At 47.2% G+C, this 13,124-nt stretch overlaps 1 protein-coding gene across 2 annotated transcripts in view; it reads right to left on the bottom strand.

Moving 5' to 3' along the window:
• The window catches only part of SYBU (syntabulin), a 126,280-nt gene that overhangs the window by 2,109 nt on the left and 111,047 nt on the right, over nucleotides 1-13,124 (bottom strand). For both annotated transcript variants that reach the window (XM_004697675.2, XM_030884909.2), the window contains 3 exons: nucleotides 11,842-11,944; nucleotides 5,306-5,509; nucleotides 2,797-2,946 (listed from right to left, as the gene is read on the bottom strand). In XM_004697675.2, the coding sequence (XP_004697732.1) occupies nucleotides 2,797-2,946; nucleotides 5,306-5,509; nucleotides 11,842-11,944 (457 nt within the window). The remainder of the gene's footprint in view (nucleotides 1-2,796; nucleotides 2,947-5,305; nucleotides 5,510-11,841; nucleotides 11,945-13,124) is intronic.

Genomic DNA, 13,124 nt, shown 5'->3' with positions numbered 1-13,124 from the left:
CATATGGTCACCTCAAATGCCACACCCGATACTTTCAGAAACTGGTAATCTGGTTCACTTGAGACGTGAACTTGGCTCTCAAGTCCATGTCAGGCAGATGAGGAACCGCGTTTGTTTGGAATGTGAGATAAGACCCTGCGTGCATGCATTCCTCACCCTTGGCTGCCCAGGTTTTTATCTATTAGGGCAGCGGTTCTCAACCTGGGGGTATAGACTCCTTTGAAGGTCAAATGACCCTCTCACCGGGGTTGCCAGGTTCGTAACAGTAGCAAAATTATATTATGAAGTAGCAACAAAAATAATTTTATGGTTGGGGGGTTACCACAACATGAGGAACTGTCTGAAAGGGTCATGGCATGAGGAAGGTCGAGAACCACTGGCCTAGGGCCAGGGAGTCTTTACCATTTCCTCGTGGGAACAGAATGCGAGCAGGGCTGACCTCACCCATGAGCTACTCACCGAAAGTAGCTCTGAGTCTGTCCCAGAGTAGTCTGCAGAAGATACCGGGGCAGAAAAACTGGCCTGTCCTAAAATGCCAAAGGTCTTTCCGTGATAAGACTTCACAGGCATCCACTGGCTTTTTGTTTTGTTTTGCTTTCTACCTGAAATCTTGGCCTCCAATGGCAAACCTCTTCCCTCAGCACAGAGATAGTGGCAAGAATGACAATGCACCCAGTCATCCAGATTGACAGAATAATCAGGGTTCAAAGCAAAACAGAAAAACCCAACCCACTACCATGGAGTCAATTCTGACTTATATGTGGTTTCCGAGGCTATTAAATCTTGACAGGAACAGATAAGCCTCCATTTTCTCCTGTGGAGTGGCTGGTGGGTCTGAACCACTGACCTAGCAGTTAACAGACCACGCAACAACAGTACCACCAGGACTCTTGACAGTTTACAAGGGGACGGCTCATGTGGAACATGTACATAGTCCAAGAGGCAGTTGTTCAAACAAAACAAGGAGTTACTGCATGGCTTAAAATCAAGAAGGTATGGGATAGGATTGTATTTTTTCACCATACTCATTCAATCTGTATGCTGAACAAATCATCTGAGAGCTAGGCTATAAATAAAACAGCTTTCGGATTAGAGGAAGACTGGCTGCGGCAGCTACATAATCTCCTGTCAGCTTGAGCGAAGGGGTGGAGTCTAACCTGTCAATCGAGTCATAGCCAGTGGTGTCTCGGTGTGGCATGGCCTTCTCCTGAGGATTCTGGGACCTCTGTCTTCCTCCCTGGAGGTGGGACCCACTTTCTCCCTGTGAGACATTCACATACTTTCTCTCTGCGAGAATATTCCTGTTGACAAGTCACACGGGGGCTATGCTGATGGAGCCAGAGCCCCGGAGCTGGAGGAACCATGTGGAGACCCACGCCAGTGCTGAGATGCTTCCACCGTGACTGGATCCACAAGACTCTCTACCCACTGGCCTATGATCTTCCTGAATTCAGTGTCATTGCATGTGTTGCATGAGTCTGAAGAGGAACTTATAAACTGGTATCGGACATATGGGCTAATATCGGACTTACAGACTTGATCTGGACTGGGCTGGGATGTTTGCTTAATATACAATTACTCTTTTATATATAAGCTCTTTCTTATACACATATTAGTGTCTATGAATTTGTTTCTCTAGTCAACCCTAACATACTCACTAACAACCTGCATATGCAAACAACACAATTTCCTATGTTGAAAGGGGAAAGGAATTCAAGCACTTCCTGGTAAAGATCAATAACTACAGCCTTGAGTGTGAATTAGAATTCAACATAGAGAAAACAGAATCCTCACAAGTGAACCAATGAGCAACATCATGCTGTCAGGAGGAAAGACTGACATGCTGCGAAAGAGCTTAGTGTCAAACACAAAGATATCACCTTGAGGATCAGGGGCAGCTAACCCAAGCCAAGGTCAACAGCGAAAGCCGGACAATGGTAGGGAAGCCCCGGGGAGGATTGATGCAGTAGGACAGCGGTTCTCAACCTGTGGGTCTCGACTCCTTTGGGGGTCGAACGACCCTTTCACAGGGGTGGTCCGATTCATAACAGAAGCAAAATTACAGTGATGAAGTAGCAACGAAAATATTTTATGGTTGGTGGGGGGGTCACCATAACATGAGGAACTGTATTAAAGGGTCGTGGCATTAGGAAGGTTGAGAGCCACTGCAGTAGAATTATGGTGTTGACAAATAATATTGAATATATCACAGACTGCCTGGAGAATGAATAAGATTATGCTGGAATAAGTATAGCCAGAATGTTCCTTAGAAAGTGAGGTTGGTAAGAAGGATCAGTCACTGGAGAAAAGACATCGTGCTTGGTAAAGTGGAGGGTCAGCAAAGAAGTAGAAGCCCCTCCATGAGATGGAGCTGTGATTCGGCGGTGCCAACAATGGGCTTGCTCATAGGAAAGATTGTGAGGATGGTGCGGGGTGAGGCAGCACTTCCCTCCGTTGTACACAGGGTTGGAAGGACTGCATTGTTTTCTAAGTGTTCCTGCCATTTAAAAATAGTTACACACACACACCCAGCTTCTAGAGTCAAAACTGTCCTTGGCCAGAATAAGCAGAGGGTTCCTCTGGGCTGACCCGTGTTCCCTCAACTCCTGGAACAGCTGAGTCACAAACAATTCTCAAATGGCTTCCTTGAGAGGGTGGTTTTTAAAAGCTGGCAACCACTAAATAAAACCAGATTGCTGCTGCTGCTTTTGGCCTTTCTACAGTTTGGGTCCATCTTTCATTTTAGGGGGAAAATGCATCCTCCTCAGGCACTGTACACAAGTCACGTGGACTCACCTCTCATGCAGCCGGCGCTCCGACTCCTTCAGCTTGGTCTTGAGGTGTCTCACGGTGACCTCCTTTTGCTGCAGGGGAGTCAAGTACTGCTCTGGATTTGGAGGTTTGACACCATGATTCTCACCACACGACGTGTATCTTCCAGACCTCCTGCAACAACCCACACAGTGAAACGTTGCTTTGTGTCCTGTCTCTTTTATTATTAAGAGAGCAAAGGAACAAAACAAAAGACCCCTCAGAAGAACTGGAAGGTGTCCAGCTACACCCATGACCTTTCTAAACCCGAGCCACAGTAGATGGATCCTGCTAGGCGGGAGGAAAACGTGGACCAGAAATTCCTGAAATAATCAAGCAAACAATAACAAAAAAGGAAAAAAAAACCAGACTTACTAAACTGATAGAGACTCGAAGACTTCCCCGAGTCTATTGTACCGGGGTACTCTTTAAACTTAACTGAAACTAACCCCCCAAATCAGTCTTTAGTTACTTAACAGATTGGATCACAAAATAACGAACAGCACCCGTGAGTAGTTTTCCTTAAAAAAAAAAAAAGAATTATATGAAACCAAATGGTTAATAATTACTTTAGAACAAAAAGAAGACCATAAGGGGAGTGGGAAACTAGATTAATAGAAACAGAACCACCGGAATGTAAATTAGGAGGCTGTTCATGCCTTGTGAAGAATGTCACCAACGATTTGGGTAGACATTGTTGAATGGGAAACTAAACTGCTGTGCAAACCTTCACCTAAAACATAAATAAAAAATAATCATAAAAACAAAAGAACACACAGCTACCAGCTTGAAGCAGCATGGCAGCTGTGGGCAGAGTCTCAAGCCTCAATAATGTGTGACTTTGCTTTAGACGGTGGACTTTCATAAACATGTCAGTCTTAACCCACTGCCAATTCTGACTCAGAACAGCCCTGTGGAAGGTCTCCAAGCCTGTCCATCTTTACAGGAACACACAGCCTGCTCTCTCTCTTGAGGAGTGGCTGGTGGGTCTCACCCACTGACTTGTGGTTAGCAGCCCACCCACCTGACCTACCTACCAATCTTAGGGCTGAGAATTACTGGGCAGGCTGAGGAGGGTGTATGTTTATGGGACGGGAGCTGTGGAGAGGGAAGTTTTTCTATGGTTTACGAATGACTTCATACAAAAGAATGCACAATTGTCCCTGGTCTCAGGCTGTCCCTTCAGTGTATCTTGCTATTCTATTAGAAGGACAATGAGCAGGAGGCGGGGAGAGGGAAGGAAGCAAGATTGCCCTGCCTAGACAGCCTGATTGTTATTAGCTCAATTCGAATTGTCCTGCAACCAGTCCCCTGGTGAGTGTGCTGCTTTGGTGGAAGTTGAACTCTTTCTCCTTCTGACTGAACAGGGGCTACTCCCTCTCAGCAGTGTATGTTCGTGAGAGAAGTGCCCAATGTTCTACAAAACATTTCTAGATGGAAACCTGACCTTTGGCCAGGACTGACCAAGGCTGGGCATCCCTGCTGGCTAATGAGAAAGCAGGGCTTCCAGATGATTCCAGGACTGGCAGCTTCTCCCTGTTGCTGAGACCAGTCCTGTCCACTCCACCAGCCCTACTCTTCTGGGTCCAGCTCCTGATTCCCCAGTCCTTGAGTGATCAGTTTGGAAACGTGGCTCCTTCCTTCTGTCCTAAAGTCTCTTCTTCCCCCTGGGACTCAGCAACTCCTGCGTGACTTTTAGCTCTCCTGTCAATTCACTTCCTCAGGGAAGCAGTGATTCCCGCAGCTTGAGGGGGATGGGCCACACCCTGGCCCCTTTCCACAATCCTATAGCAACAGGTAGTTGCCAAATTATCTTAACTTGTTTTTGTCATTAGATCGCTAATGTCTTTCTTTTCCTCTGGATGGTAAGCCCAAGGATCTTCTCCTTTGTTCAGCATTCTATTCCCAGTGCCTGATGCAGGGCTGGCACATGATGATAAACCACCACCAAACAAACAAACAAACAAAAGCAAACAACTGCTGTCAAATCGATTCTAGCTCATGGTGATCAGCATAGACCTGTGCCCCACAGGGTTTCCAATGACTGAATTTTCCCAAAGTAAATCACCAAGTGTTTCATTCAAGGCATCTCTAGGTGAATCGGAACCTCCTACCTCTCAGTTAGCAATCAAATGTATTACCTGCCGGTAGCACCAGGGACTCAGCACATCCTGGTACTTATATATATTCCGTGTTTGGATCAAGAATGAATACACCAATGATTCTTCCCTCTTCTATCATACTGCCTCCCCCATCCCCCTAGCCAGGAACTCTGTGCGGACCACTGTAACTGGCTAAAACCGTGGACTGTGCCCTTGTAGGAGGACCTGCGTGCAGGAAAGGAAAGAGAAATGTATGACTGCAGAGGCAGGCAGGCAGGCAGGCAATGCACATTGGCAAGAGGTGGATAACCTTTAAAAAAAAAGGAAAGGAAAAAAACCCTCACCGAGTTGGATAAACGGAGAACCGTGATTAAGAGAGAAACAGGACTCACCTCATGACTGGGCTGCAGTCGCTTCCTTTGTAGGAGCCAGAGTTGCTACTACTTGGGGAAGATGGTACGTAACTGGGATGGGTGTTCACAGGACTCAGCTGATTCCGGCACAGCGTGGACAGGAGGTCTTTTTCCCGTGGGGACGGCGGGCTGCTGACGGGTTTGTGCGAGGAAGTTCCATTGCTCCGCCCATGGGGACCTCGACTGGGAGAAAACCATCAAAAATGTGAAGATCCTTGGGGCCAGACATGTTGAAAAGTTCATGCTCTACTTCTCTCGGAAGCTAGTTATTGCTAGGAAAATCTAATTTATAATCTCAAAAGCTCTCTCATGATGAGTACAAACTGTGCTCATGAACAGCCTCCTTAACCACCTACTCAATAGTTTCCCTCCTCCCTCATTATTAGTACAAGCACTCTCTTGGCCGCTCTTCCAAGTAATTCCCCTCCCGCAAAACTGTCTTTGAATTAAACCCAACTGCCTTCAAAGAACACAATAAAGTAGGACACTTGATGAGACTTGGGTTAACACGTTGATTTGGTTCAGGTTCATTCTGTAAACTTGTGAAGGTGCTGTTTTTAACTCTCGAACACCTGTTTCAGTTTTGAGACATTTGGGTTTGGTTCATATTTGGGTAAGGAAATTCAGGCAATTCACTTGGAGATGGGGAAAAGAGGGTTGCTTGTCAAGGAGGAGAAAATGAGATAGACAAACATATGTATCAGGTCTATAATTTTGACCAACTAGATATATTTCTTCTTTTTTTCTACTCCTCCAGGGATTTAACACAACCCTCGCCATTCAACTCCTGAAAAGCTGGGTTGGCTGCCTCTTGTATTGCCCACACCATTCAGGAGGCTGAACTGGTGTGGTTGGGGTGGCCTTCCTAAAATGGAGCTTGGACATCATTGCCCTTCCCAAAGCCACCTGTCAGCTCCTTACCACCTCTAGTGTGAGAACCCAGATTCCTTAACATGGTTCAGAAGGTACGTCAAACTTCATTTTTCACATATTCCCCTCTTCCCACTGTACCTTTGGCATTCCAAGGGACTTGGATGGGTCCTCCATGCTCTAAGGTCATTTTTGTTTCTGAAGTTAGTTTCCTCTGCCTACAAGGTTCTCCTCCCACTCCCTCCTGGGCTGGGTACCTGCTGCTTGGAGACTGAAGGTTACCTATCACAACAGCCTTCTCTGCAGTTTTCCTTCCACGGACCAGCTGGTGTGTCTCACCCGGTGTTCTCCTTCGTATTCTGGGCACATTTCCATCAGGAAATTGATCACACTCTTATCCCGCGCATTCTAGTTTGTCTTTCTATCGGACTGGGGCATCCGTGAGGCTTCTCTTTTCTATCCCCACTATTTCCTGGCCCAGAGATTAAAAAACCAGCCGTTGTTAAATCCAGTCCATCTCAGGGCAATCCCATGTGTGCAAGAGTAGAGCTGGGCTCCACTGGGTTCCACTGACTGCTTTTCCTGAAGAGGGTCTCTAAGGCTTTCTTCCAAGGCTCCTGTGGATAGACTAACAGTGGTTCTCAACCTTGCTAATGCCATGACCCTTTAATACAGTTCCTCGTGTTGTGGTGAGGCCCCAGCCATAAAATTATTTTCGTTGCTACTTCATCACTGTAATTTTGCTACTGTGATGAATCGGGCGACCCCTGTGAAAGGGTCATTTGACCACCCCAAAGGGGTTACGACCCACAGGTTGAGAACTGCTGGACTAGAACCTCCCACTTTTCAGTTAATGGCCATGTTAAACTATTTTCCCAATCAGGATTACCCAGCCTCTTCTAGGAAAGAGATCAAGCATGGCCCAATAGGGCAGATTCTAGATCTTCGACTCCCAGCTCACAGCAGGATTCTGGGGAAATTACTGTGGTAATGTATCAGGCCAGCTACTCACATGGTGGTGTCTTGGTTACACACTGGGCTGCTAACTGCAAGGTCAACAGATCGAAACCACCAGGTGTTTGAGGGAAAAGGACAAGGCTGTCTACTCCTATCCACTCTTGGAAACTCACAGGGGAAGTTCTACCCTTTCCTATAGGGCGACTATGGGTTGGTATCAACAGTGAATTTGGTTTGGAGATTATTCACACGGCAAGCCCTTGCTAAGTGACCGTTGAATGAATCCGCTGGGTGTAAGAACGGGTGGCACTATTACTGGGAATGGTGGCAAATAAGACCCTTAATTTCCCCATCTCTGATTTGGGGGCATATACTAACCTTTTCTGTCTTCCTCACAATGACAATCAGAGGAAAGGATGCAAGGTGGGCTGGTTGGGGTAATGCAACTGGAAGGCATTATTACGGGATAAACTTACTTGGCCGTCCCTGTTTAATCTACTTTCAGAGACTTGACACCCGTTTGTATAAAGAAGCACCTGAGGAATGTTGAAATTACTTAAATAGGAACACAGTGCCAGGAGTATTACCTGATTATATTACACGGAAATAAAAGGTTTATATTATATTACAAGGAAAACAAGATACTTTTAGGATAGCAGTTCTGCTTTTTTGACAATCTTATCTGCACTTTTAATTATACTTGGTTCCAGCTAACACCCCAATGAGAAAAGTATGTCAACATGAATCAGTCTCTCTCTGTATAAATTCACTTCCCAAACCATAACTACTTATTTGACATCAAATACAGTTTCCACTAGCTGTCAATCTAGCAAGTCACACAGAAATGAAGCGTCGCCAAATTCTAAAGCTAATAGTTGTTTGCTTGTGAAGTTATCCATTTGGACTCGTCCCCTCTTCCGTGAGAAGGGGACGCTTTATATGGAACAGATGGGCGGATGGCTTTCTGACAAACCCACTTCAGCAGCCGGGGGGTGGGAAGGCCTGCATGAGTAACTGAAAGGAACATGTACCCTGGCTTGAGTTTCGTATCCGTGCTTCCCTTGTACGTCGGGCATCAGCCAGTTTATTCTTTAATGTGACTGGGGGAGTCATGGAGGATGAGTCATTTCCAGTTCAGAGAGAAAATAAAGAGTTATTTCTAATTTTGACCTAGGCAATTCTGATCTCTGAGTTACTCTTCACTCAGGGCTTTCTGTGACGCCTGCCATTCTCTAGGTGCGCTATGAACCTTGTCTCATTTCATTTGACCCCCACTTTGTAAAATAGGTACAATTACTAGGACACTCCATTGCCATCGAGTTGGCCCAGATTATTCACTCGGGACCCTCTAAGGGAGAGTGGAACTTCTCTCTATAGTTTCCAAGACTGCCAACCTTTATGAGAACAGGCAGCCTCGTCTTTCTACTGAGGTGTGGCTGCGGGGCTAGAATGGCAGCACTTGTGGTTAACAGGATCTACAGGTAATCCATTGCGTCACTCCCTGAGTCAGGGGGATGATAAACAGTCCAAGAAGACACCAAGGCTGGTGAACAGGATTCAAAGCCAGGTCTTTTCACTCTAGAAATGCCTCCTCCTTCTTAACCCCACCTAGGCTAAGGGCTTTTTGAATGAAGTGGTGGTGTGCACTACTGGCATTTGCTAAGGACTCATTTGTTTACACAGGATCAAGCAAGGCTCCCCAAGCTATGAAACATTACCTAAACTCTCCCAAGATATTCCAGGAAATTCATTCATTCATGTGGTAGCCAATCTTTAAAAAAGAAACTAGATGCGTAAAGAGATTGCTTCTATTCCTTTCGTGGACTTTAGCTCAAAGGATGACGGAAAACATTTTCAAAGGAGGAGCAGGCATTCCAGGTCTGTCCTGTCTGTGAAGAAGCAAGCCTGATGCCGACCAAGCCCACCTCGATGCCTTGGTTGTGTGTGTGGGTGGGGACAATAATGCAGTCCACAGAGAGCAGGTGGAATTCTGCTGACCTGCAACCTCCCAGCAGCCCCGAGTAGGGCAACTGGAATGTAACCCAGAGGGGGAGTGTTAGGAAAAGCCCACAAGAGGCCCATGTGTGTCGTCTCTATTCCCCATTCACTGTCCTCCCTCAGGGGGACATGGTGGCAGTCATCATTGCTGGCCGCCTCCTCCTCTTCCGTATCACCAATTCTATAGGTGCTACTATTACCACCCCTGGTGAAAAGAACTATGTTAATGTCCTGCGCTAACAACTGACACAGGTCCGTTCAACACGGGGCAGGAGGGGATGGGTGTTCTTATGCCACTTTCCAGAATAGGATACCAGTCATGCACCTACTGACCCATGAAGGCTGAGGGTAAGCCTTGGTCTGTCAAACTCCCAGTCCCAAGTTTCTTGTTGTTTCCGTTGGTAAGTTAGGGTTTTACCTGTCAGATACATTCTGTCAATCCCATGTGTCCCTCATCTCACCCGCGCCTTTCCCAAATAGTCTTGCAGTGCAGCTGCCAGGAGCTTGTTCTCCAGTGAGCAAGTCCATTCGCCACTCTCAACGTGTACAACGCACGCTTCGTGGAATGCCTTAGACAGTCCATCATGGACTCTCTGCTGCTGCGGCTCTCTGCAGAGCTCAGATTAAAAAGTGAGAACAATGGCTAAAGAACTTTATCGATTCCAGTTTTGGGTACCTCCATTTTCATTAAACCTTCGAAGTCTGTTACTGCTTGACTACAATAGATTCTAGCATAAGCAGAGATATTGGCTTTGCAAGGAATTATTCTTAGCTATATTATTTGATGCTTTTATATTCTTTTTTGAAGAAATCATGAATTCCAGACTGGAATATTTTCTAAAAGTCACAAGTATTAGACGTCCAGATACTTTTGAAATGCTTAGTACAATACGATTAATATAATTTCTACATAGTCTTTTGCTACCTCTTTCTGTATTCATTGACATCTTAGATCATAGTACGTGCTACTTTCTTGAAAGGGCTAAATAAGTGGCTTATTCCCAGAGCAAGCCAGATCTCGGACTTAAGACAGAACTTGTTGGTCTTCATGCCCTATACTCTCAGGGGCACTAACTTACAATACAGAGAGGGCCTTTGGGGAGAGTCATTGAATTTTTACTGTGGACTTCACTATTGCTGTAGCTTTGGCTGGCCCCAGCTGGGGTCTCAGGTTTTTATAAACAGCCAAAGCAAATAAATATTGTCTTGCTGAGTCCTGGACATATAAGCTAGCTTTAAGAGACTAAAGCATTTTTCCTCGGAAGGAATGTTAAAGATGTTGTACACGCTGCTTTTTACACACCGAGGCCCGTGAGAGTCGACTGCAGACGGTGAAGAAGGCTTCTCCAGGTGTTCCTGGCCCTCGCTCCGCCACTTTGTTCAGGTTCTGCTCAGAGCTCACTACCTGGCAGATGTCTCCTGAGACCAGACTACCCCAAACGTCTACATTTCACTCTCTGAGAGTCGTAGGCTGCAAGGCCGGCCATTCAAATGCCCCAGTAGCTCTGAGGAGAGAGACAGGCTTGCTGCTCCCATAAAGAATCACCCCCACCCCGCCCCTCCCCCCGCCCCCACCCCCCCACACCCCCTCCGCATCCCACAGGGGCAGTCTGCTCTCTCGGACTGGAGGGCTAGGAGTTGGAATGGAGTCAATGGCAGTGAATTTTATCGTGGTTTGTCTATCCCTCTGCTCCTTTAAAAAGAATTCCAAGGGGTTCCTGGCGTTTACATTATTCATGTAGGTATTGCCCCTTTTGTCCTGCTTAATGAATATAGTTTCCATGGAGTTCTGTGTAGTGCTCTATTTCCAAAACCCGCCTCCTAGTCAAAGCTCAGCAAGCATGTGCTGAATGAACGGAGTCACGGGTGCTGAGAAGCGTCTCTGAGGTGCACAACCAAATGTGTAACAGGGGCCGCTCATCTCCCGCTAGGCCTCGCTCCTCCATCTAAGCCACGCCAGTGACGGGCATCTGCTGATGATTACTATGCTCCAAGTACTGGCCAGGCACTTCATCGGCACTAGCTCATTCAATTCTAACAGTAAACTCTACATGGCGGGCACGATGATAGCCCCCACTGTCCAGGTGGAGAAACGGAGGCACAGGGAAGTGGTGCAGCTCCCTCAGGGCAGCGGCTCAGAGCCAGGTGGGCTGACTTCAGGACCCTCCCCTGTCATGACTGGGTCCTTTGGTCTCTCGGAGAGGTGGCCACCGTGTCTGTGCACTTTGCACTCTCTGTCCTCACTTGGGTGAGTTTAAGGCCAATGGGTCCACTCATCTGCCTTTGCAAACACACAAAGTGCAAGTCGCGTGAAAGGAAGGAGAACAGAGCCATGAGGAGCAGGTAGGCCCCGGGCGACGGGTGGCTCAGGTGAAGTCACAGGTGAGTGAGGGAGAGGAGGAAAGAAGAGAAGGCTGAGAGGATGCAGAGCCAACATCTGGAGCAGGGCTAATCCCAGGAAGACAGACACAGGCCAAGCTGTGCGACCACAGGATGCAGGGCAGGGAAAATACTCATTTCAAACCACTGTCAAACACACACCCACCCACAGAGAGAGAGAGAGAGAGAGAGAGAGAAAAGCACTTCAATGAGTAATATGACCTCCGAGTCAAAAGTGATTCGGGCCACCCTATAGAACGAGAGGCACGGGAAAGTCTCAATGATTACAGAGTGGAGGGGGCAGTGCCTACTTGCGTGAAAAAGCGGACCTCTTGCTTCCCACCGTGGACATATGGACCTCCGGAGCGGAAATGCTGCCCGTGCTGCTCGAGGAGCTGAAATCGGCTTCACTCCCTGGAAAACAAGAGCAGAGAGAGAGCATGAAGGAATGGAAACCTGAGCCCTGCTGGCCAGTTCCCCACCGTGGACAGACAGCACACCGGCCAGCCTGCCAAGGTCCCTGGCTCCGTCTGTCCACTCGCTCTGCGAGCAGCAGGCGTCCAGGGCCTGCAGGCTTTCTGTGCTTTCCTCCCAGCTGAGCAGGGAAGGCCCAAGCACAAGGACAGCATGTCAGCACAGGACGTAAATACAGCGTGGCAGCACAGAAAAGCTGGTGTCACGGAGATGCCGTGTCCCCCTGGCCATCAACAGTGAGCCAAGACGTGCCCGCCTGTGTGTGCCGGGCTGACACTCAACCACATCCGTGTGCCAGCCTGCGCTGCAGGCCAAAGGGAAAGATGCGTATCAGTCCCCAAGTAGTTTTTCCAAGAGAGTTTATCTTTGGGCTTTTGTTGTCAGCGAGGCATACTGGAATCTGGCACTTTAGTTCCAGAGACAATTGGCCAGTTATAAGCAGTCCAGGAACACTGCCCAGACTCCAGAAACTGCCTGAACCAGCACTCTCTGGTTACTGCCTTTCTTGGACTGCAGGCTCCAGTTTTTCTATTAAGATCAGAACTTTAGCACAAAGCAGCACTTCAGCAATTCCAAGCATATGAAAAAGGCTGATGGAGACTATGATGGACCCTGAGAATGATGCTGAAATTCAGGGTTTAGTTTGGCATGGGGTGGAGAAAGCACTGTTTGTAAATGTACGAAGGTCATATTAAACCGTGAGTACAGATTAGGAATGGGTGTGCAAATGATAAGGAGCCCTGGTGGTGTTATGGAGTAAGCACTGAATTGTGAACTGCAAGGTTGGCAGTTCAAACTTATCAACCACCCTTCAGGAGGAAGTTGAGGCTCTCTGCTCCTGTAAAGATAACAGCCCCCAGTCCCCATGTTTCGATGAGTCTGAACAGACTTGATAGCAGTGGATCTTTTTGGTGTGATTGCAGTGGAAATAAATTGTGCGGTTATTACAAGTTATAAAGAAATACATGTCTAACAAAAAAATGAATCACCATAATTCTGAAATAGTAATCATAGAAATACTCCCAGGGTGATGAACAACAGAAACATGGGTGAAGGGAGACAGTGGATGGTGTAAGATATAAAAATAATAATTTATCCAGGGGTCACAAGGTTGGGAGGG

This window comes from Echinops telfairi, unplaced genomic scaffold, assembly GCF_000313985.2.
Source record: "Echinops telfairi isolate 266 unplaced genomic scaffold, ASM31398v2 ScPeMD7_1;HRSCAF=3_0, whole genome shotgun sequence".
Taxonomy (NCBI): domain Eukaryota; kingdom Metazoa; phylum Chordata; class Mammalia; order Afrosoricida; family Tenrecidae; genus Echinops; species Echinops telfairi.
This window is presented reverse-complemented; position numbering and strand designations above follow the sequence as displayed.